The sequence below is a fragment of the Polistes dominula genome, unplaced genomic scaffold (assembly GCF_049000335.1).
Source record: "Polistes dominula isolate Pdom_NZ unplaced genomic scaffold, Pdom_raw_medaka contig_269, whole genome shotgun sequence".
NCBI lineage: Eukaryota > Metazoa > Arthropoda > Insecta > Hymenoptera > Vespidae > Polistes > Polistes dominula.
The window spans coordinates 226,928-252,235 of NW_028300869.1; the positions used below are offsets into that span (position 1 = coordinate 226,928).

The window sequence follows — 25,308 nt, forward strand, 5'->3', positions numbered from 1 at the left end:
GGAAAAAGCTCATAAAAACAAAACTATAAATGATATTAACAAAGTTCAAAATACAACAGCATATTACGAAATAAAGAGAGAATAAAGTAATGTTAATTATATTCTAATATTTGGTAAAAATCATACTATAATAAAATCAATATAAAACATGATGAAAAAAAAATAGAAAAATGTTGCTCTTCTTAAAACAATATTTATACATAGGAATAATTATCATTTGATCACAGTTTTATTTAGATCACATAGTATGAATTATAAGTATTACATTTATAATAGTTGGAATATCTTATCAACAGCCCTTAGCAAGGTAATACGGAAAACGAGATATCTCGTCAGCGATCTTCAATGTGGTAACAAAACTATTTCTTATAACGCTGTATATTTAGCTTTTTGTTATTCGTCGTATTATTTATGGTTAGCAGAATCTTTTGTCATACGAAACACATACTCTTTATAGTTTCTAAGAAAGTACCATCCTTGCGCTCATACTTTCATTCCATATACATATACATATAAACATACATATCATATAAATATACATATCCATGTATATATATAATACGCGTTATTCCTCTCATCATCTTTCATCATTTTTTTGAAGTGTTATTCTTCTTAATTTTTCTTTTTTTTCGAATGCCCACTTTGCATCTTCTCGAATGACAATTGATCGTATGATCGTTCTGCTTTTGGTCACGTACGCCATAAGCACGCAGCGCCGCACATGCCGCACACGCACACACACAAATCATTCTCATGTACTCATACTCACACTACCAGATCTCGACAAAAGAAAGAATAGTTTCCTTGGTTTTACTTTTACGGTTATTGTCCGGAGCTATTATCGAAACATCTTGTATTTACGCTGTTAATAGTAATCGCTCTTCGTTATCTACGTCTCAAGTTTCTTTCTATTCATACGAAACAGAAAAAACTGCTTTTCTGTTCATTCTAGAATTTCTTTTATTCTTCCAAAAGTAAATGTAAAATTTTTATAAATTTTTTTTTTAAATAAAAAAAAATATCAGGAAAAACGCAAGAATTATTTTAAAGTTGAACTAAAATTTAAAGTGTTCCTTCGACTCGTCAAAGCTTTAAAGACTCGTAGAATTGCGCTACCTACATTTCTAAATTTCTAAATATTTTTAACAGCATTTTGTTTAATAAGAATTAAAATTGAAAAGATACTTAAAAAAAATATAAAAAAGTTTTTATTTATTATTATTTTTCTTTAATTTCAAGTTAATTTATATTAACAGTCAAAAATATTAGTTAAAATTAAACGAGTCTCTATTATTAATATTTTTTTACAGTATACGTATTTGTAATATTTTTTTATGTATTTTTATAATAATATCTTTAAATTGACTATTGAGTTATAGGGGATATTAAAAATACTTTTTTTTATAACACTATTTTCTTTTAATTTTATCTAATAATGTGGAAGCACGTCTTTACTCAATCAGGAGTAGAAAAAGAATAAACGAATAACGAATAAATCAAAAGAAAAATATTTCGTCGCCAAGCACTTCGGATGCAGCTGCTCCTTGGTAGGGATAAAGAAAACAAAGATTAAGAAGGGCCGCCCATCAATAGAACAAAACACTCTGTGTCCCGCATCGGATATCGGATATTATTTAAATACATAAAAGTATCGATTGTATTTTGTAGATATGGTATAATAAACGCAGAATAAAGAATACTGCGTAGAATTCAACACGCCCCCTCAAAATTCAATCGTTTAAATGTTTACATTAACACTAATCATACCAAGACTTAATATATACCTATTTCTACCATAGCGGGTCAAATGACCCGACTTTATGTTTCATGTTTGAATGTATGAAATATGGATGTTAGGAAGGAAATAAAAATATAAATTAAATTTATTATAATTAAACAAAATAGTATGTTGAGCATTTCTATTACAAAAGCAAAAAATAAAAATTTTTAATTCATAGTTCATCGCATTTTTTACATATAAGTGTGTCCATTGTACATTTTCCGCAAACATATTTTTTACATTTAGAGCAAATTTTGTTGGTTTTATTTTCTTTACAGTATCCTATTTGACATCTCATACGTTTATAAGCATCTGTAGTAGACTTAGGCAACGATCCTTTCGTATTTGTTTCTTGTTTTGGTTGTTCACGGGCTTCTCGAAAATCGGCGCCAAGTTCTTCTGCTAGCTTGAGTAAAAAATCTTGTCTCGAGATATTTTCTCCTGTCGTTTGCTTGTACAAAATCCAGGCATTTATGCCAGCTAAATCAAGGATATTGAAAAAAACTTGGAGAGGCCATCTGCAAGACTTAGATTTTGCAGTAAATTTCCTCGCCATTTGATCGGTCATGTCTACACCAAATTTGGTTTTATTGTAATATGAAACAGTTTCAGGTAAACGTTTATCATTGTTTTCTACTTTAACGAATTTATGTTTAGAACTAAGTAAAAGTACTTTTTTTGTTAGCTTACTTTTATAGATTGTAAGAGTACAATTACCTGTTGTAAAAATTTTCGATGAAAATCGTTCCATATCATCTTTCTTTTGCTTCGCAATTAGTGGTAATTCTCTTTTATTTGACCGAATAGTTCCAACTAACGTAGTTTTTTTGGCTAGGAGTTGTGTTGCTAGGGATTTGCTTGTGAAGAATATGGTTCATAATCCGGTGGTCAATTATCAATGAAAATGCAGTACTAACTTTACCTTTCATTATATGACGTTTTGCATATCCTGTTGGGCCTACTTCTTGCCTGAAAATGTTATGAAGCGGTGCTCTTCCAGGTGTGCCACCTACTTGCATTTGTTGCCGAACAGATTCATCATTCGCAACATTTTGTTCATTTATTTCTACTTCACTTTCTTCCGAACTTGAGAGTAATCTTATTCTTTTTCGGCCACTACATACATTCACAATATTTTCCTCTTCATCGTCAGTATCTGTAGAATCAAACTCATTTTTATTTGCAACCAATATATCTTCATTTTCAGAAAATTCATCTTCACTAATTTCTGAAAACTCTTCGTCAATATTATTTATATCCTCTAAGAACTTGTACTGTCTTGTTTGCTTCGACATTTTTCTGGGTAAAAAATGACCTGTATTACTATAGCTATCAAAATAAAATATAAGCTAGGTACTTACCAAGACTTTCAATTTTTGCCACTTTTTCTTACACTAAAAAGCTATTTTCAATCTAAAATTTGATATTTTCTTGAAATTATTCTGAGCTATTTTCGTTGAACTACTTTACGCAACAGTCTTTAGAAGAATGTGCAACTTACTGACTACAAATATGACTCGATAATCTCATAAAACAAAAAAATTCTCTCCGGGTCAAATGACTCGTGTGGTAGATATCGGTATACAACAAGGATTACTCAGAATAAACAAAACAAAACAAAACAAAAAAATTTTTATAACTGTGCATTAATTACTTAGAAAAAGTCATGAAGTCAAATGTGCAAACGCAATAAAATTATACGTGCATTTTCAATGCAAAAGTTCAAAATGGGTCATTTGACCCGTTATGGTATGTTTAGTGTTAAGGTTTCATTCTGGTTTATACGCCGAAAAAAAAGGCTATTTTTACGATTTTTTTTTTAGGCTTTGTAGGATACATATACATATGAAAGTTGTTGGGTATGATAAATACACTCTAGAAGTACAAAAAAAAAATTTTTTTTTATTGTTTTTAACGTTTTTTGACATCCAAAATGGTAGACAAACGTGAACTCTTCAAAAGTAGGTATGCTTTTGGCGGGCATCGAAATTTGAGAACGGGTGATCTAAAACAAAAAAATTAAACAGTTTAAAATTCAGTATGACAATGGCTATCGGGTATGCTAAAACTATCAATTTTTATGAAAACAAAACAAAATGACGGCCATTTTTCGAAAAAAATCGTTGTTTTTTTCGTAGTTTTTTGTAAAAAAAAAATAGTAAAAATTAATATTTTGACTTGGTTGTAGCATGCGAGATAGCCATTCATGTGTAGAGTATGTGGTTAAAATTTCAGAAGGATCGGTTGAGTAGTTTCGGAGATATCATGCCCGCCAACCGAAAAAACGTTGTTTCGAGAAAAACGCGTTTAGAGTTTCTTTTAACAAATTTTTAAAAAGTCTGACTTTACCTTATTCTGCGATGCCTTCTGCTTCTTCAAAATACTCATTTTCTTCCACTCTAGCCTTTTTTCGTTGTGTCCTGGCTTCTATCAAAGCTTCTCCGCTTAAACGATTGGCTGAGCGCATGCGCGTGTTGTCGCGGTTACTAGCGTAATTGACTGCGATAGGGCCAAGTTTTATCTCCAAAACGTGCATTATTTTCAGTATTGGATCAAAACCTTCGTTGAATATACAAGCTGCCAATTTAAAAGCTATTTCAACAATTTTTTTTACCATTAAATAGGTGTTTAGGCACCATAGCCCAAACGCATTTGTTGAAGCACTCATTATTATTTTAAATGTGTGGCCACCTAAACATCTTTCAAGTAATTCTGTTTTTGTCAGATCAATATCAACCTTTTGTTTTTTGCTGCTATATTCATGCAGAGACATTTCCACTTACACCATCGCAGATGGTTTGTCTCCTTTATCTGTAATATCTTTATGTGTTTGGGTCGCAAAATAATATACTTAGACTGCTCGGATCGTTCTAAAATTTTTGTATGATAATTCTACATATGTCTACTTTCGAAAAATGCAAAAAAAAAAAAAAAAAATTAATTTTTTCAAAATGATGAACCAGAATGAACCCTTAATTCGCTTTTATGTCGTTTTAAATAAGATTATACTATCAACAATTAAATGATCAAAGTCAAGACGAAACTTCCACTAAGTTTACTCTCTTGAAACACTTCTATCGTTTTATAGAAGTATCCGCGCAGAGTGTAAGTGAGTGGATTTAGGATATAACTCGGTAACAGAAATGGCGAATTATAGAAGACAAAAGAGCTTGACAAAAATTTATTAGACAATTATTTCACTTCTTGTTATTACAAAACTCGTAGGACGACCTGTGCTGTCAGATCGTGGGTAAATCTTACCCTCTCCCTGTGCCACTGCGATTGCACACAATAAAAGTTATCCATGTCCGTGTGTTTGGGATGTCGAAAGAAGTCGAGTGTAACCGAAGTTGGCGGGCACGCCGGAGTGGTACACTATGAAAGCGACTCGTGTCCATGTGTTCGGACGACACGAGTCGCTTTCATAGTGTGCCACTTCGTGGCCAACCGCCAACTTCGGTTACACTCAGCTTTCCTCGACATCCCAAACACACGGACATGGAAAACTTTTATTGTGTGCAATCCCAGTGGCACAGGGAGAGGGTAAGATTTACCCACGATCTGACAGCACAGAGGACGACTGACTAATTTCACAAAACCCCCAGCCGTCGCCAACGACCAATCGTGCCCCACACCTCGAATCCCCACCCCGCAGCTGCGCACGGAGGCGCGCGAGAATTCAAGAGTGCGAAAAACTATCCTTTCATTCAACATACTCTACTTCTGGGAACAAATACATATGGTCCAATATTCATTGCTAAGGAGTGGGGAAACCCATAAATAAACCCACCCAACCACTTAAAACAATAAATGAATACATAGTAAATGATTTTAAGTCCTGCTATCCATATAAGTACTTAAGTTCCATTCCATCTCTGAATTCCAGGCATTTGACTGCTGGCAGTGGCTTAGTGAAAGTGTCTGCTAATTGGTTACCTGTAGGAATAAATTCGAGTTTTATTACACCTTTTTCAACTTGTTCTCTTGTGAAATAGTACTTGATATTAATATGTTTCGATCGTCTGTGATTGCCTGGATTATTTGCTATACTGATGCAGCCCATTTTATCCTCGTATATTACAATCGGTTCGGAAATATGTATATTAATACTAAACGCTAATGATTTTATCCAGAGTGCCTCTTTCACGGCTTCAAAGAGAGCCATATATACTGCTTCTGTAAACGAAGTAGCTACCGATGCTTGTCTTTTCGTATTCCAACTGATGGTACATTGTTCGTATAACTTAAATAAATATCCAGTTGTACTTTTCCGATCCGTTTGTTCACTACCTCCCCAATCAGAATCGACATAACCACTCAATATGGTCTTATAGTCGGTTCTAGTGTAAGTTAATTTAATATCAGCTGATCCTTTAAGGTATCTGGGAACTCTTTTAAGGTTTTGCCAAAGTTGTTTGTTACTTTTATTTGAGTACCGACTCAGGGTATTCACAGCAATACTCATATCGAGTCTTGTACAAACCATTATGTACATCAAATATCCAATTAAATTTCGGCAGGGTGCATCATATTTTTCATCCAAATTCAAAGCTAAGTGATCTAACACAGTAGGAAGAGGTGTATTAACGGGCTTGAAATCTTGCATATTTAACCTTTGAAGAATAGTTTTGATATATGAACTCTGATCTAATGTTATTTTTCCTTTGATTCTCTCAACTTTAATTCCTAAAAATCATTTAATTTCATTTAAGTCTTTCATGCAAAACTTATTCATTAGATAACTCTTAACCCTTTCCTTACGGCGGTCCGCTCCGCTGGAGTGACGCCACTGAACGGGTCACCGCGCCGCGAAGTGTGCACTTTGCTCGTCAGTAGTCTTCGATATTCGGACTAACGTTTTTCAACGCCACTTTATGATTGACTTGTATGTACACTTTTTTAAGAGTTACATAACAACTGTTTCATCGTATTATAGGAAAAACATGAAAATGAGTATATTGTATGAATATTAAGTTATTTACATATTTACAAATTTTGCTATTATATTATTATAAGTAAAAATACAATTTGGGGTGCTTAGACATTAAATTATAACTTTTAGTAATGTAATTGAGAATGATAAATCCTAAAACAAGGGTCGACGCAGAGACCTACATTACAATTTTGGCATTCGTATCTAGACTCGCGTCTTTTATCGTTTGCGCTGCAGACAACGCACCTTCTCTTTCGGTTTTTTCCAGCTGGTACATAGACTGAAGGAAAATGTCGCTCTATTAATCGTAATGGATTATTATTGGCTGTTCGCTGATGATAATTAGTTGTCTTATGATATTTTTCCAGTAGTTCCCGGATCAATTCTAACTGAAACTTGGCCATAGAAATGGCTTCTTGGGTTTTATGTTTATACAGACAATACGCATTCCACACGCATATGTCTAATAAATGGAAAAAGAATTTGCGGTACCATTTTAAGGATTTGCGCGTTGAACTGACAGTACTGATTACCATATCTGCTTTATCGACGGCACCCATAGAATCATTGTAATCTGATACACAGAGAGGTTTTTGAGTAGTTTTTTTTCCGCCATGCCTAGAAACCGTTGTAAATTCTGATGTATGCATGGTAGACAGCATGTATACATCCTTTTTGTCTGCCCACTTTATAACTAGTAAATTTTTGGATGACCGAAAAGATGCCTCTCCTTTTCTTAGTCTATCATGAATCTTCGGCATTCCTTTGCGTCTTTTGCTTACAGTTCCGCATGCATTTGTGTAGTTGTTATATAATAAATTGAACAAGGCTGGACTGGAATACCAGTTGTCTACAAACAGGGTATGGCCTTTTCCTAAGTAGGGCTTCAAAAGTGTTTCTACTATTGCTCCCGACTTCCCAATTTCCTTATTTTCGCTATGGACTTCGGTCGATGATCCGGCATACACAATAATATCTTGCACAAACCCTGTTCGGCAGTCACTAAGTATAAACGATTTAATGCCGAATCTACTTCTCTTCGAAGGAATATATTGTTTAAAAGATAATCGCCCTTTATACAAAAGCAAACTCTCGTCAATACATAATTTTTGATAGGGATAGAATGATTCGCTAAATGCTTTTCGGAGCATATCAATGATGTTCCTTATTTTATATATCCGATCATTGGTGGCTCTAACATCATGGCTGAAATGTAGCATCTCTAACAGTTTCAAATATCGATCTCTAGCCATAATTTCACCGAAGACATCGCTACGCAGAAGTATATCTTTACTCCAATATTCGACCAAGGATAATTTCTTATTACGTGTCATAAGAAATGAAAGAGCGAAAAAACAGTACAATTCGGATACTGTTGTTCCGTTTACATCCTTCATATTGTTGTTTTCTTTTTTTGTCCAATAATCATTCGTTTCGTTTGCAATGTATTGTACGAACTCTTCTGAGACGAAAAGTTCAAAATAATCAATGATTTTTGCCGATCTGCTGATATTTGGTATAATCCCTGCATGTTTTGCCGTAAACGGATGTATTTTAGGAACGAAAGTTTTTGAAGTCCATGTGTCGCAGTGGTCGTCATTATCTTCGTCATCCTTTTCTATTTCTGAGTGTGAGGTATCACATATAGTCCTTTTTTTTCTGTGTACAATGAAATTATTTTCGTTTTCATTTTCGGAATCGGACTCTGTATCAGTCAATCCATTGAAAAATAGATTTCTCTTTGAATTCCACCGTGACATTCTAACAAGGGCGCAAAAAACATTATATAAAACAAATTTTTAACAAAGCTTCAAACAAAATGTTCAAGTATGATCAAATGTTTATCAAATGTTTCTAACCTGAAAATTAACCTCAAAACTGTAAAATTAGACACTAATCTTTCCAATTTCTCTCGCTTTCTTTCAATTACTTATAACGGTTCAAGAGCGATTTTGTACTATAATCCTGGTTTCATATAGTCGCGTCTTGTATCGTACAAATATTCCAGTATCCAGTAGAAAAAAACAAAAGCTTCTTTCGTATGCAGGATATATTTCTATTAGGATTTAATCCAATATGGGTCGATAGAATCAAGAGATACTCTATCGGTACAGTACATTTCTTTTTACCAGCGTGAGCCGGCACAGGTCGTCGTGCGGCCGCCGCCTATAGGCGGCACCCGTACACACAGGTCGTCGCGCGGCCGCCGCCTATAGGCGGCACCCGTAATGAAAGGGTTAAAAGCTCTCATTTTCTCTATCCCAGCAGTTACAATCACAAGATCATCCACATATAGTACCACATATATATTCTCCAAATATTCTTTTTATCCAAAATATAAATGCAAGGATCTACTGACGAATTTCGGAATCCTTTTTCTAAAAGGGCTTTATCAAACATTTCGAACCAACATCTAGCAGATTGTTTTAGACCATATAAAGTTTTATTCAATTTGCATACTTGATCACTATTGCTTTTTACGCCTTCAGGAACCCTCATGTAAATTTCCTCTTTTAACACACTGTTGTGTACAGGTGCCTTGATCAGTACGATGTTATTTATTTATCGTAAAAAAGGTTTTAATGGATTGTGGAGGAATGTGAATCAATGTGAATCGAATAATTGTTGTTCCTTTATTGTTAATTGTATAGCACGCTGTTGCGTTGTTGCTTGTGGGTCATCGCCCCGATGCTGAGCTGCCTGATGATTGCGTTGCTTGTCAATCGATGAGATGTGGCTATCATTGTTAAGTAATTTTATAATTACAGTCAATTTCTCCCACTTTTCTTTATATACACTCAATCCCTGATGCGCGTTTTGAATGCTCGATAAAAATCGCGTGAAATCTTTCGGTTATTCTGTCACATTTTTAAGAACACTAAATGCAAAAAATTTTACAAGTGATAGTTTTTATAAAGATATACATGTTTATGCTGTTATTTGGAAATTATTATTTATAATAGATTTGATGAATAGTTTATTAATTCAATTACATATGCAATAAAGATATTGCACAGAGATTGTTATTGCTATTCAATAAAATACACTTATTTTTTATTAATTTGATTGAAAATATTGTTGCTGAATTGGAAAATTTTTCTCCTATTATTGTACCAATATCAGTTGAAGCAGTTGGGTAATTAAATAGAGTATCGGTACGAATCATTTTGCGTCCTAAAATATAAATATTATTTATTTGTTACGCGGAAATGTTCACGTGAAGTTAAATTCGCGTCTATTTCCGAATAACGTAAGAATTCGGCCTATTGAATTCTTGTGATTGTATTAAAAACAAGGATTTCCAAGTTTTGGAAAGAATAACTTTTATTTAAAACAGATTTACGTTCGGATACAAAACAACTTACAAGCGTAACGGCCAGGATAGAAGAGAGTTTCGGATGTTGAAGGAGCCCCTTGTAAGGGAAATCGGAACAAGGAATGTTCTAGAAGAAGGGCGTTTTTTCATAAGTTAAGGGATTCTTATTGGTGTTCCCACGGTGCTGTGGGGGATTGTTTAAAGTTCCAAATTTTATGTTCGGCGTGAAAAAGTAGAAACGGATATTCCTTAAATTAGTATGCAGCGCAAGTGTAGGTTTTATCTACTAGCCCTATCAGGTTTAAACAGGTTTTCCAAGGGATCAAGATAATACATTTAAGCAGGTATAGTTCACGTTGGGCCTAACCCTCCCCCTCCTCCGATAAGAATGAAAATTATAGATTTATATAGAATTTTCATCAAATTCTGATAATGGAATGGCTAATCTGAAGCTACGCTTTCTTTTCGTCATTGGTGATTGTACATGAACGGAAGTACTTGGTCTTATGTCCCTAATACTTTTTAAAGCTATAGAGCACTCTGTGTCTTGTGAAATCTTGTGTTTTCCCCCTGAATTGAAACAGTTGTTACATATATACTACGGTACAAGGTTCTGCTGATCTTGATAATAATTTGAATATTTTGCATTTGATTCCAATGTACAAACAAAGGGTTGCTAGGAGGCCATAACCCGCATAAGGCATCCAGTACGAAGCTCTTTCTATAAGAGTGCGAGTTCGCATATGACTACCTATCACTTCGGCCTCATTTACTAGTTCGTCCAATTTTTTGCCATATAATTTAAAGTCGGATGTGTCTATCTTCGGTGATTCTAAAGATTTAAGACTATATAATGTTGCATTATCGATTTTGTTAAGATCGTCTTGTAATGATGTTATATTAAAGTGAATAATATCTAATTTGATTTTCTCTTGATTTTCGCTGTTTGTGTTACTCTGCGCGCCTAATATTGCTGTATCTGTTGCCGCAGTGCAACCAGGTCTCATAGATAATATGCATGGTTCTCTTATAGTAGTACTGTATAATAAATTATTACAAATGATTTTTATTTCTTGTTCGGTGGGCGGTATAGCAACCCAAGACCGGCCATTTGATAAGGCAATGAATGTGAGTGAGTTTATGACAAGCATGTGAGGTGTGCATTTGGAGGCGTCTACGTAATCTACAGAATTTATAGTTTATTTTAGACATGCACCTTGCATATTTGTGAGAAACTTGGCTGCTTTTCTTTTACAAATATATTTACCCTCTAATGTTTTACAATCTTTTAGGTATTCCTTGTCTATGGGTGTGATTACGGTTCTAGCTAAGTTTGTTAAAATGTATTCATATTGATTGTCTATATAGATGAACCGTCCTTCCTTACTTCTACCGGGTATGACTACTAGTTTAGATTGCTTTAAATATATCTTTTTCCATGATGGGGACTTTTATGTGATACAGTAGTCTATTTTTGATAGACGCTATGCTTATTTCACTAACGGTTAGATATTCAAAGTAATTATTATCGTTGATTTCTATCGGTAAGCGATCGGAGCCTTCCTTTGATCTAATTTGTAATAAGACGTCTTTTAAGAGCGCCGGTTCAATTAACTGTGGAGATATGTCACCCCTTCTAGCATTTATGATTGCCTGGTGGAGTAAGTCTAAGGTTCGTATATACTCGGTGGTTGCTACTTCTAAATCAAATACATGACTAAATATTTGTTCAGTTTCTCTACCGTTTGCGTTCTGCTTGGAAAAAGTGCTAAAATTTTCCTCTATGACCCTTAACTTATTTTTATAGTCTACTAGGGTGCCCCGGCCACGCGTTGCTGTGGCTTTTTTTGAGGTGAAAACTTTTTCAAAATCAGATCGATTTAAAAATCGTTAAATGAAAGAACGTAAAACTGATAAAACAAAGATAATTTATTAATTAATAAAATTCATTATATAATTTTTTATTCTATATATTAATTACTAAATAAAAGTCTATATATAAAAATCAGTGTCACAATTTATTTGTCTATTAATAATTCTGAAACTGCTTATCTTATCTTATTGAAATTTGTTTTATTACATTCGTTTTTTTCCAACTTAGCACCTAGCATAATTTCAAAACACCAAACATCCATTTCTTTAATTCATTGTACTTAATAACATCAATTAATCTATTATATATTTACATATCGCAATAATATGATAATCACTAATCATAATAACACTAAAAGAAACATTATAAATCTGTAAGTTTTATGGATTGTACGATGTTTTTCCGTTCGTATTTTAGCACGAAAGTCATAGCTTCCTTTTTATATTCTTGCATGTAACGTGGACTGCCTATGTACGATTATGGTAGAATGACTGAATTACCAATTTCTGCGGTTTCGGCGTTGTTTACAATAGTCCCACGCAAGTGATTGTATTCTTCCGCACGCAGTTTCTGTTGATTAAATCGTAAGTATCATAGTCATTCGCTCCCTATCTTCACGTACATGTCTACTATGAATTGTTGGCAAAGTTCACGAAATCGTAGAATGATTTTGTCCTGACCGCGTCTAATCATCAACCGATACGCATAGTAATCCTTCGAGCAAAACATACATAAATAGAATTAATGAAATTATTTAATGATGAAAAATGTTAAAAGTATAATTAGGGCCAGGATTTTTGTCGCAGTTTTGAAATGATTAGTTTTAATTTATGAAATTATAACAAAAATATAAGTTTTATGGAAAAATTTTTCAAACAAAAGTAAAAAATTAAATTTTATGAAAACATTGTCTCTTATAATTTTTTCATACAACCAATATTTCCATTGACATTTCAAAATAAAGATTCATAATGATTGATTTTTTGGAAACTATGAAAATCTTAATTGTTCAATTACATTTTTTTAATAAAATTAAATTAAAATTACATTTTTATAAGATCAACAACATTTTCGATATAAATAAAAAAAAGTATACTTACAACACAAAATCCGTTGTTATTGGAAGCTCGTGTCACGTGTTGAGTACTTTTGAGGTTATAAAATCACTTGATTAACTAATCGTGCAAAATACACTCAAAATTGATAATTTAATTATTATTGATAAAATAGGAATGATTAAAAGTTAATATAAGAGTTACACTGAGATAGCAAAATAATAATTGTCAACGTTACTACTACACTTGATGCATAAACAATAATGATGGGCGACAACTGTGTAGGGAGTGAGAAAGAAAGGAGACCGGCAGTGATCCCAGAGACTTTAGTTCGTTTGATGGACACAGGGGCGCAAAATTATCGTACGCGGCACAAAATTATCGTACGCCCCGGGAAAATTTGAAATCGGACAAAAATCCAACATTTTCTCGGACAAAATTTTCAAAATGTGGAAAAAGTTTCCAAGTTCCAACTTTTTCAAAGTTGATGACTTTTTTTTTTTTTTTTTTTTTAGGTAGAAAACGTTCATTTTTCGTTTAGTCTAATCGGCGGTTCGATAGCTGTACGGGAAAGTGTCCAAGTCGAAAAAAAAAATTTTGATGACCTTTTTTTTTTTTTTTTTTTCTTAGGTTGAAAACGTTCATTATTGCTTTAGTCTTATCAGCGGTTCGATAGCTGCACAGAAACCCCAAAAGCATCCTTTTTTCCCCTTCCAACAGTATCATTCCAGCAATGGCGGAACAACACAATCGATGTGTACCAAAACTTCGATATATCGATGCTTCGATATGCCGAAACTTCGATATATCGATGCTTCGATATATCGATACTTCAACATCAACGCATGTCGAAAAGAATTCCACAGCACTTTCAAATCTATGCCTACATCATTGCTCCATTATTAAATGGAATGACAAGTTTTCTAGCTATTTTTTTCCTTCAATACTCATGTAACGCATTACGATACTGCTACATATAAGCATAACGTTACGCATTCTTACAGTTACTACAATTAAAGTATCAAAACATAATTTATTTAAATGTTTATTATTACTGATTTATTAAACAGAAACATAAGAAATCATCCACTTTTCTTTTTCTTCGGTAATAACATTGAATTTAACATTTCTTTTTTATTTAAATAGTTTTTTACGTTATACTTTAATATTACCTAATTAACAATCAATTCAATTAAACTTTCAAAAGAACATAACAAAATTTATAACAATATATTAAATTATTTCAATGATTTAACAAATAATCTTAAACAAAACAATTACTTTGGCTCTAATCAATCGTCCATGTCTGTCATTTTTTAAATACATTAAATAATTATTATACAATATTATATTAGACTGTCAAGTATGAAATTCGAATGCAATTATGCGACATAATTCCATTCGATTTTCATACTTCTCAACTTAATACATTTTTTACATTATACTTTCATACAACCTAATTAACAATCAATTCAATTAAACTTTCAAAAAAACATAACAAAATTTATAACAATATATTAAATTATTTCAATGGTTTAACAAATAATCTTAAACAAAACAATTACTTTGGCTCTAATCAGTCGTCCATGTCTGTCATTTCGAAATTCACTTCTTCTTCGTTTATGTTTTTATCATTATTACTTTTCTCTTCACTAACATATAAAGAATTTTTTATTAAATTATATTCCCGTTGACTGGGTTCATAATTTACACAATTAGAATCTACTCTTTGACTAGACAGTAACAACCCATTAAGCGTTTCTACAGATAATTTATTCCGAGTTTTTGTTTTAATTAAATTAATTTTACTAAAAATACGCTCGCAATCTGCGTTTGACAACGGTAGTGACATTATACTTAAAAAAACTAGCAAGATTTTTAAAAGAATAAATTTCATCTGAATCTTCAAATTTTTTTAGTTTGTGCCAAAATGCATCTACAGGATCGGTGATTTTAATATTTTCCGGTAAAATAAAATTTGGTAGCTGTCGCCACTCGTCGTCGATTGATTGGTAGCATTGTGTAGGGACAAGTCGAGGTAGTTGTCGCATTACCGGTAATAAAGAAGGTGTTTTATTTCGTGTTAATTGAGAAACAGCTTCTTCAGGATTAATAATAGTTAGATTTTTTAATAGTACATTCTCGAAATCATACCTTTTCTTTATTGCTAAGCAGCCTTTTACGAAAAAATTTCTACAATTTGTAAGGAATTCGATTTTTACTTCTTTTCGTGGAGATGTCGAGTACTCCGGCTTGTTAAAAAAATCCATTGAATAAACACCCGTGTAAACATTCATAATATTTATATATTTAGATTCATCGGCCGGATTAATCAAACTTAACGGTGTTTTATTAACGTAATCCGGGATCATAAAATTTTTAAATATTTCTATATATGTAGAACTCATTTTTTTATGAACGACTGTAATTAATGGTTTCTCGGATTGAAAAAGTTTGTTTAAATTTGTGAATTTAGGTAAAATCCATTCCAGAAAATGATAATATAATTTTGTAATTGGATTATTAAGGTTTTGAAGTATAAATTCTTCTATTTCAAAATTTAAAGCCGAAGAAGTTTTTCGTGAATTGGATCTTTTTGTTTCTATATCGTAAACGATATTATTAAAATATAAAGTTAACGCGTCCCACTGCTCTAGAAGCCTGGTAATTACAGCCGTTACTGAAAGCCATCGAGTCTCCACTGGACACAAAATTTTATGATTTTTCAACTCTAAAAATTGTTGATATTGTTTAAATTCATGCTGCCGCTTAGAACTTGATGAAAAGTGATTATAAATTGAATGAAATAATTTTTCACAATCAGACGGTATTGCGTCACAAGCTTCACTGGCACAAAGGTGAAGCGAATGACAAATACACGTCATGATGTAAATGTTAGGACAACTATCTTCAAATCTTGTTCTTACTGAATTATGTTTACCCATCATCGCATTACAACCGTCTGACCCGAAACCAATAATTTTATCAAAAGATACAGAAAAACGTTGAAAAGATTCCCGGACACAATTAAAAAGATGCTCTGCTGTAGCAGATACTTCTCTAGAATTATCATTAAAAATTCTACATAACTCCCAAAAATGACTAACTATTTTTCCTAGAGATTCATCGTAATACCGTACGATAATGCACAATGTTTGAGTCATTGAAATGTCAGTTGACTCATCTATCAATACACTAAAATGAGTTTTTTGTAATTTACTAGCTAGTTCTTCTTTTTCAGCAAATCCGATTACGTTTTTAATAACACATGCGCTTTTCGAAGATTTTAATCGGACTTCCTTTATAATGTCACTATCAGGAAAACACTCCTGGAGTAACGGTGTTAAGTGATCCATAATCTTAAAAGGTACATTGTGTTCTGCAAAAAAACTACACAATTTAATTTCTGCGCGGGAAACTTTATGATTCATTGAATCATTTCGAACTTCATTTGAAGCTTTTTCTATAAAATTAGACATTTTCGCTTGTTTATTTAAACCTTTTAACATTATTAAATGAGACTTATTAGTCGCATGTTTGCGAATAACCGATAACTCCGCAGTGATTGTTGCTTTGCAGAGTGAGCATTGAGCTTTTAATTTATCAGAATGAGGCCGGAGCCACGAACAAAAATCCGGATTATTAAGCCACTCCCTACGGAACTTTTGTGGCCGCCGTGTGCTTTGTTTTTTAAATTGCGTAAGAGATGTGTTATCTGTCATTATAAATATAATCAATATAAAATGCGAAAGAAATAAAAACTTGAATAATTAAAGAAGAAGTGTTACAAAATATGTTTGCAAATTAATTTAAAAAATATGTTTAAAAAATAACTCTTCTCTTCTTTCAGCAAAACTCAAATGTTCGTTAATACCTACGGAATAAATTTTTAGCTCAAAATAAAACATGTATAATTGAATACATAAAATGATCGGGTCATATTTTTTACTATGAACTTCATTAGATAATGTTACAACAGTAATAATCTGCATAACATAATTAATTTATAGCGTTAAATGACTGAATAAATAGACTAATAATTAAATTGTTGAAAAAAATTATAAGACTATATTCAATTTTGAGGATATGTTTATCCTTTAAAAAATACCTGGATTAATAATTATCAAATATTTACTTGATCAATTTTTAACATACTTTTTTTTGTGCGATCTTCCGTGATGTTACTATATGTTTACATAGATTTATATAGACTTACTGAAATTATAGTAGATTCTGTAGCGGCTATTTTATCTGTCCTATCTGTCCTATATGTCCTATATGTCCTATATGTCCTATCTGTCCTATATGTCCTATATGTCCTATCTGTTCTAAATGTTGAAATCGCCCTGTTCTAAATGTAAAGACTAAAATGACAAAATAAATAGAATACTAATTAAATAGTTGAAAAAAATTCAAAGACTTAATAAAATTTTGAGAATATGTTTATCCTTTAAAAATTACCTGGATTAATAATTTTAAAATATTTACCTGTAAAATTAGTAAAACTTCTTTGTTGTCGTGTGATCTTCTGTGACGTCCTAATGTTGGTAATATGTTAATAAAAAAAAAGCTGTAAAAGTAAAAACTGAAAAAAAGAAAAACTGAAAAAAAGTAAAATGTTAAAATAAAAATTGGAGCGAGTAATGTTTCTCTGAGATGCTTTCTGAGGTATTGCTGGTATGCAAATGGTGCTATGCTGCTCTGTAGCAATTTTTCCAAACGTTTATTCAGTTTTCTTCTGTCTTCTTGCTTCTTTTCTTCATTTTCTTCTGTCTTCTTGCTTCTTAGCTTGTTTTCTTTATATCGTCATATATCTTCATGTATCCTCATATATCGTCATATATCCTCATATTTTTTTCGTGTCTTCTGTTTTGTACGTTGTTCATCTCTTCAACTTTTGTTTAACCGTTAACCGTAGAAGCGACTCGTGTGCAAATTTGATGAGTAAAAAGAGAGAAAAAGAAAAAAAAAGAAAAAAAAGAAAGGACCTCAACTTTCAATTTTCTCATTGTGAGGTTTCCTATGGATAGACTGACGTCATTAACGATGTTTGATACGTAAAAAAAAAGAAGTAAAAAAAAAAAAAAAGTGTCCGTATATAGTTTCGGATGTATGTGTTTTATTTCTTCTATGTGTGACTGTCGCAGTGTCACAGGTGTAGGGGGAGTAGGGTGGTGAGCGGGAGGTGCTTCGCGTAACGCAGTAAAGAAGTGAGCGAAGAAAATATGTAATGAATATAATATAAATGTATAAAATAAGAAATGTAAAAATTATTCCCCCTGTAATTTAAGAAATGTGGAAAAAGTTTAGTCTAATCGGCGGTTCGATAGCTGTACGGGAAAGTGTCCAAGTCGAAAAAAAAAATTTTGATGACTTTTTTTTTTTTTTTTTTTTTTTTTTTTACTCATCAAGTTCTGAAATGCTATCATGAAAACGATGAAAATTGTCGTCCAACGGGAGATCGTACTGGGGGCGGCGGTGAGATGGTAGTGGGTGGTAGTGGGAATTGTGGTGGTGGGAGTGCTGGTGGGAGTCGTGGTGGGAGTAAGGGTTGAGGTGGGGGTACACCTCTCGAAAATTTGTTGACTAAAAAAAAAGGTCATCAAGTTTTCGAAATTCCAAATGGATCGTACGCCACGAATTTTCGATCGTACAGGACCTCAAATTATCGTACGAATGGGATCACTGGAGACCGGCTTCGTTCTCATCCCTACTCCGTGCTGTTTACTGGGTCAGAAGTGACACCTATAGACATCTGGCGGGGATAATAATAACTAAATAAATGACGATTGATCAGTTTTCGACCGGAGAGGAAAAATGATTAAATTACTAAAATGGCTATTAAAAAATAAGGGTTGATCATAGAAGGATGAAAATTGAGGATTGTATGTATTTTTGTATGTTGTATCATAAAAAAATAGAAATTAAAAATTTTGTCTAAAAAATGAAAAAAAAAGTTTAGGGGTGGACTACCCCTAACATTTAGGGGGATGAAAAATAGATGTTGGCCGATTCTCATAGATACCGGATAAGCACAAAAAATTTCATCAAAATCGGTCAAGCCGTTTCGGAGGAGTATGGGAACGAAAACTGTGACACGAGATTTTTATATATATATAGATAGATAGATAGATTAACATTTCGTTGGTTTTTTCTAAAGATATCTTTACTAATTGGGTTTGATTTTTGAATAATTCCGCGTTACGCTTGCTATCCTTATGTACTAAATCTATTTCGCTATTATAATATTGCGCGTCGCTGGCACTCATAGTGCCAAATAAGATTTTACATATGTCGCCGAGCGGGTCGAGTAAACCTCGTCGGCGCCTTGTATTTGTTACTTGATGTCCAATGGAGGAGAATAGTCGTTCGCGACTGTCGTTAGCCATTAATAGTTGATGCTGCAGGTTGCGAATAGACGTTTTTTGAAGACAGTCTTTACAAGTTCTTAAAACAAGTGTCGTTCCTCGGATAAGGTGACGCTCATGGACCTCGAGATCGTTGTGGTCGACGTATGCGAGCAGAGTCCACGTAGAATGATAAAGACGAACCTCGCCTAGTTGCTCCAAGTAGACTGCTGGTAGTGTAGTGAACGTATGAATGTAGTATGGAGGCTTCTTCTCCTGTAAGTTGCTGGATGATTGGCCTGGCAACAGGCTCATCAATATTATGGTTAGCAGCATTCCTGCAACAAATTAGTATTAGCGAATTTGCACCGATTACAATGTACAAGTAAGGGTTTCCCTTTAACATTTATTAATATATTGACGTCACTCGGTACGTCAAGCACTTCATAAGGTTTTTATCTCTTTTTTCTCGTTTTAACCAAACCATGTCTCCTTGTCTGTAAACGTTAGGACGGGCAAATCGGTCGTATCTTTCTTTGGAAGTCCTCTTTGCCTCCTTCAATGCTTCTCGTGCATTGTTACGCATTTCCTTTAGATGAGTTCCAAGTTCCTGGATGTAATTTTCGTATGTGTTTTTGAACTCGTTTGCGTGACTACTTATTGGATTTGGTGGTGCTCCGAATACTAGTTCGTATGGTGTATACCCTGCGGACTCATGGAAAGAAGTATTATATTAGGTTGTCCCATAAGTTTCTTCCCTTTTTTTGATGCGAAATGAATACACGATATTTGTTGTTTGAGGTTGATTTATTGTGTTATATATGAACCGTTCTGTTCTATAACCTTCTTCCATCTCTCAGGAAGCCTCATTATGCCCTCTTTCCAAAATTGTTGAGGCTTACTTGCAAAATATTCATCTGTGTGCGTTTTTATTTCGCTTATGGATTTGAAAGATTTACCACGGAGAGAATTTTTTAAGGAGAGGAACAAGTAATAATCGGAAGGAGCAAGGTCTGGGGAGTACGGAGGATGAGGTAGAACGTCCCAATCGAACTGTAATAATTTTTGTCTCACGACCATTGCAACATGCGGTCTTGCGTTGTCGTGATGGAAAACGACTCCTCATCGGTTCGCCAGTTCTGGCCGTTTCTCTGCTATGGCGGCTTTCAGTTGATCAAGTTGATTACAATATTTGTCAGCATTGATCGTTTCACCTTGAGGAAGGAGCTCGTAGTACACTACACCTTTTCAGTCCCACCAAATGGATAAAAGAACCTTCTTCGGATGAAGTCCAGGCTTTGCAACAGTTGAAGGTCTATTTTCCTTGGACCAAGTGCGTTTTCGAGACACATTTTGAAACAAAATCCAAGTCTCGTCTCCAGTGACAAGACTCTTTAAGAAAGGATTTCTTTCATGTCGCTGAAGAAGCAAATCGCACGTAGAGACGCGGTTCATAAGGCCGGTCTCCGTCAATATGTGTGGAACCCAAACTTCATACCGATTTGCATATCCCATCTTGATCAAATGCTTATGTACCGTTGTCTTGGGAATGTTAGTGTCATCCACTATCTCGCGCACACTATATCGCGGATTTTCAGCGAGCACAGTCTTGATAAGGTCCGCATCCGTCGTTACTGGGCGGCCGCTGCGGTCTTCATCTTGCAAATCGAAATTGCCGGCTCTAAATTTCTTAAACCAATTGCGGACGGTCCTAATGGTCGTAGTACCACTCCCGTAAACGGTGCAAATCTCGTCTGCAGTGTCCTTTGCACTATTGCCTTTTTTTAAAGCAATGAAGCATAACATGCCGTAAATGCTTCTTTTGGTTCTCCATATTGAACGGGGCTGAAAAAATTTTAAAAGAGACTTTGTCACCAACGAAACGTACTTTGAAAGAGCTCTGGGACGACTGAAACCGATGCCATAAACGGCTAAGAGATAAGCCTGCATGTTTATATAAACATAGCCAGTCAGACTCATTCATAGCGTGGCGCGGAAGAAACTTATGGGACACCCTAATAGTTAGCGGTCGAGACCGCTTCGGCCCAAAAAGACGCCGGCAGTCCGGATTGTATGAGGAGGCACCTCGCCATCTCGACAAGAGTCCTATTTTTCCGTTCGGCGATGCCGTTCTACTCTGGGTTGTACGCCACGGAGAGACGCCGCTGAATTCCATACCTCTTCAAGTACTGATTGAACTCTGAATTCACGAATTCTCTCCCGTTGTCTGATTGCAGTAACTTTATTTTTCTATCCATCATGTTCTCCACCGAGGCCTTATATTCCCTAAATGCCTCAAAGGCATCGCTTTTGTTCTTCAGAAAACGTACCTCGCACCACCTGGAATATTCGTCGATGAACGTGATGTAATACCTGGCTCGACTGTTAGATTCCACTTGCATCGGTCCACATATGTCCGAGTGAATAACCTCCAACAGCTCGCGATCACCCTTCCGTTTTGCTGAGAAGACTGCTCTAGTCATTTTGCCTCGAATTCATACCTCGCAATCCAACGAAACCCCGCAATTCCCGAGATTCAACCCCCGTATCGCTTTGTTTCTTTCGGCCCTCTTTAGATCTTGTACGTTGAGGTGACCTAAGCGACGGTGCCACATCTCCAGTGCGTTTATTTGTCCTTTGCAGTCACTTCGTTCTGCTATTGCGTTGCATTCAGCCTGTTCCTGTTCGCGTACATAGTATAAATCGCCAATTCGATTCGCCCGCAACCTCACAGTACCGTCACGGTCGATTACCGAAGCGACATCTTTATCGAACCTAACCTCAAAACCCCTGTCCGTTATCTTGGCGACCGATAACAGATTAGTGCGAAGATCCGGAACGTGAAACACGTCACTTAACCTCACTTGTCTTTCTCCGTCGCGATCTTCACATACGAAGTTGACTGTTCCCCTAGCGAGAATTTCCGCCGACGCGTCACTAGCCAGCTTCAGTGTGCCACGCTTCGTGTCACTCACTTCGGTGAAGTTCTGTAGCTCTCCACACAAGTGGGATGTGGCGCCGCTATCGAGGCACCATGCTGCCGCGAGCAAAGCGTCCTTCGCGTGCAAAGACCGAGAATAGGAAGAACTGTGTAGCTATATTGTCTCATTGTCTCGCCGGCTCAATCCTATATGTTTGTCTCTTTTTCTCCTATTATTTAGTATCGCCCATTCTAAAGAAGTTTTCACTTCAAAAATATTTAATGCAGATGTTATGTAACCACAAGCATTCGTTACATTTGTATGTAATAACTTAAAAAGAGCGGGGCTGCTATAATAATTATCAACATACAGTGAATGGCCTTTTCCCAAGTACGGTTTCAAAAGTGTTAAAACGATATTTCCTGTTTTGCCAATGTTTTCCATGTTCTCTGTCACGTGTGATTCACTGCCCGTATATACGATAATATCTAGTACATAGCCAGTTTTACAATCACATAATACATACGTTTTTATGCCAAATCGGCTTCTTTTGGCCGGTATATACTGTTTAAAAGATAGCCTACCTTTGTACAGTAATAGACTTTCATCTATACATAAATTTTGAAACGGGTAAAACAAGTCTTTGAACGATTTTTGAAGTCTGCTTGAAACGCTACTTATTTTTTGCAAACGATCAGAAGAATTTTGATTATCATCACTAAAATGCAACATTGTCAATAAAACTAAATATCTATCTCTACACATAATTTCGCTAAAAATATCAGATTTTAAAAGTTTATCCTTGGACCAATATTCACGAAGCCGTAACTTTTTATTTCGCGACATTAGTAAGGTACAAGCGAGAAAACAGTAGAGTTCGTCAACAGTTGTTCCAATTTTGACATTACACGTCTTATCACTTACTATACGTGCCCAATACTTATTTGTCTTATCTACAATAAAGCCTACAAGATCAGGTGAAAAGAATGATTCAAAATAATGTAATATTGTAGAGGAAAATTTTAAGTTTTCTGTCTGAAGTCCGGAATTGGAAAGATCAAAGTTATGAAATGTTAATTCAGCATTCTCCGTAGTCCATTGAATATTATGAGAAGAAGTTGGTGGCAAAGCATCTTCAATATTATCATCTTCAGATTCTGAGGTGCTAAGTACTTTTGTCCGACGAATTGGCTTCTTTCTAGTATAAATATTATTGACTGCAGTATCGCTATCGGACTCCGAAGATTTGTCGTACATCTCATTACTCTCATTTTCGATGGAGTAACAGTTTCCTTTCCTTCTTTTGCAATTCCTATTCATTATCTTTGAAGGGTACGAAATAAACGAAAAATATAATAAAATGAAATGATGTGATAATGCAGAAAAATTCACACATACCGTGAAAATATTCCGAACTTCTGAGCGAGCAGAGACAAGCGTACTGTTAAAATACTTTTCTTATACTGTTGCTCATTTCGTCAGTTTTATTAGGCAACGTAAAACAAGTGCAAAATACTTGCGATGGATTACCATGGAGATAACATATATATTCTGCTCATGAAGAGTCGCGAGTGACCTAAGTCACCGCTCGTACATAACGAGCGTCAAATGTTGGGTGACTATAGTCACCGCTCGTACATAACGAGCGTCAAATGTTGGGTGACTATAGTCACCGTTCGTACATAGCGAGCGTCAAATGTTGGGTGACTATAGTCACCGCTCGTACAGAGCGAGCGTTGGGCGTTGGGTGACTATAGTCACCGCTCGGGCCGAAAGGGTTAATTATCGAAAAGGATGCTTTGATAGTTAAAGCAATAGTAATGAATTTGTGCTTTATAATAATAGTAATTGGAAAGAAGTAAGATAATGACGTTAGGCAACACGGCTAGCAGTTAAGCACTACAAGAAGCGACTGTCGGCGCGACGCACATAGCGTGACGAGCTATGTCACGCGCTAGCCCAAAACTCACGCATTAACACACACATGACCCGCACCAATTAGCCCGCGACAATACCGCGGACTACGCAACACAGACACACCTCACTAACAAACGCGCTGTAGTGACAATACCACTACAGACACACACACTTATTACATAGCCCAAAAGGGGGTTTCTTTGTAATATATGTCGATCCTGAATATACTCCCCCGGTTGATGCATCAGCGGAGCGTCGGGTGCATTTATGTAAAACAAAATGAAAATTCAGAATTCTAATATGTTATCTTACATTATTTAGAAAACAGAAGAATGTAGTATCTTTAAATATGTTATCTTTGAACTTAAATCATTATCATTTTTTGAAGTGCTACCATTAAAAATAAAATAAAGAAAATTAACTTTTTAAATTGACAAAAAGGGAAAGATTATTTAATTTTGACATATGACGATTTTTTTCTCGATCAGTATTTTACAATAATTGGTTTACAAAATTTTTACTTAATATTAATATCAGACTCAAGTTTCAACGCATCATCAAAATTATTAATTAAATCGTTATTATGCAAAAGCAATACTAACTTTGTAACTAGTCTATCTAATTCTGTAGTTGCTGTTTTCACTCTCAACTCGCACAAGTCCATCTGTACCAGACCATACTTTTATGATACGACCTAAAGGCCAATGACCAGGAGGGTAGTTTTGATTTCTAATAAGTACAAGATCACCTTCTTGCTTGGATCTAGTCCTTAAAGCCCATTTGTAATGAGATTGTAAGGAGTTTAAATATTCAGAAGACCATTGCTTCCAAAAATGCTGTAAACTAAAAGTTATAAACTTCCACTTTCTAAGGGGAGAGAGAGAGAATCTTTACTAATTAAAGTCTCAGCTATAATACGAGAGGGTTTTATTTTTATGAAATGAGAGAGTGTCAGTACTAGAAGGCCAGAAGGATCATCTGATAAAGGTATCAGTGGTCTCGAATTCAGACACGCTTCTATCTGACAAAGTAAGGTTGACATTTCGATGAAGGTTAGAACTTGATCTATAATCACTCTTTTTAAGTGATATTTCAAAGACTTTACCCATGGCTCTCAGAGTTCTCCAAAATGAGGAGCAGCTGGGGGGGTTAAAGTGCCAATTTAC

The 25,308-nt window shown here is 34.6% G+C and overlaps 5 protein-coding genes and 1 long non-coding RNA gene across 7 annotated transcripts in view; 1 reads left to right on the plus strand and 5 right to left on the minus strand.

Moving 5' to 3' along the window:
- The window catches only part of LOC107073512 (uncharacterized), a 160,030-nt gene that overhangs the window by 7,959 nt on the left and 126,763 nt on the right, over positions 1-25,308 (plus strand). The gene's annotated exons all lie outside the window — the stretch shown is intronic.
- LOC107073616 (uncharacterized) lies at positions 1,866-4,127 on the minus strand. Its single transcript, XM_089171124.1, has 2 exons — positions 2,703-4,127; positions 1,866-2,350 (listed from the first exon to the last, which is right to left on the minus strand). Exons 1-2 carry the CDS (start codon positions 3,073-3,075, stop codon positions 1,953-1,955), a joined length of 771 nt encoding a protein of 256 aa, XP_089027250.1. The 5' UTR covers positions 3,076-4,127; the 3' UTR covers positions 1,866-1,952.
- On the minus strand, positions 4,150-8,905 carry LOC107073706 (piggyBac transposable element-derived protein 4). Its single transcript, XM_015334401.2, has 2 exons — positions 8,573-8,905; positions 4,150-8,474 (listed from the first exon to the last, which is right to left on the minus strand). The coding sequence occupies exon 2, from the start codon at positions 8,471-8,473 to the stop codon at positions 6,839-6,841; it is 1,635 nt and encodes a 544-aa protein (XP_015189887.2). The 5' UTR covers position 8,474; positions 8,573-8,905; the 3' UTR covers positions 4,150-6,838.
- On the minus strand, positions 12,029-13,221 carry LOC149033711 (uncharacterized). Its single transcript, XR_016176105.1, has 2 exons — positions 13,003-13,221; positions 12,029-12,616 (listed from the first exon to the last, which is right to left on the minus strand). It is a non-coding gene; the product is annotated as an uncharacterized LOC149033711 (long non-coding RNA).
- Positions 14,766-18,139, minus strand: LOC149033712 (zinc finger BED domain-containing protein 5-like). The gene is made up of 2 exons (XM_089170868.1): positions 17,174-18,139; positions 14,766-16,831 (listed from the first exon to the last, which is right to left on the minus strand). Exon 2 carries the CDS (start codon positions 16,677-16,679, stop codon positions 14,766-14,768), a length of 1,914 nt encoding a protein of 637 aa, XP_089026994.1. The 5' UTR covers positions 16,680-16,831; positions 17,174-18,139.
- LOC107073511 (histone-lysine N-methyltransferase SETMAR-like) lies at positions 20,553-21,254 on the minus strand. Its single transcript, XM_015334200.2, has one exon. It carries the CDS (start codon positions 21,252-21,254, stop codon positions 20,553-20,555), a length of 702 nt encoding a protein of 233 aa, XP_015189686.2.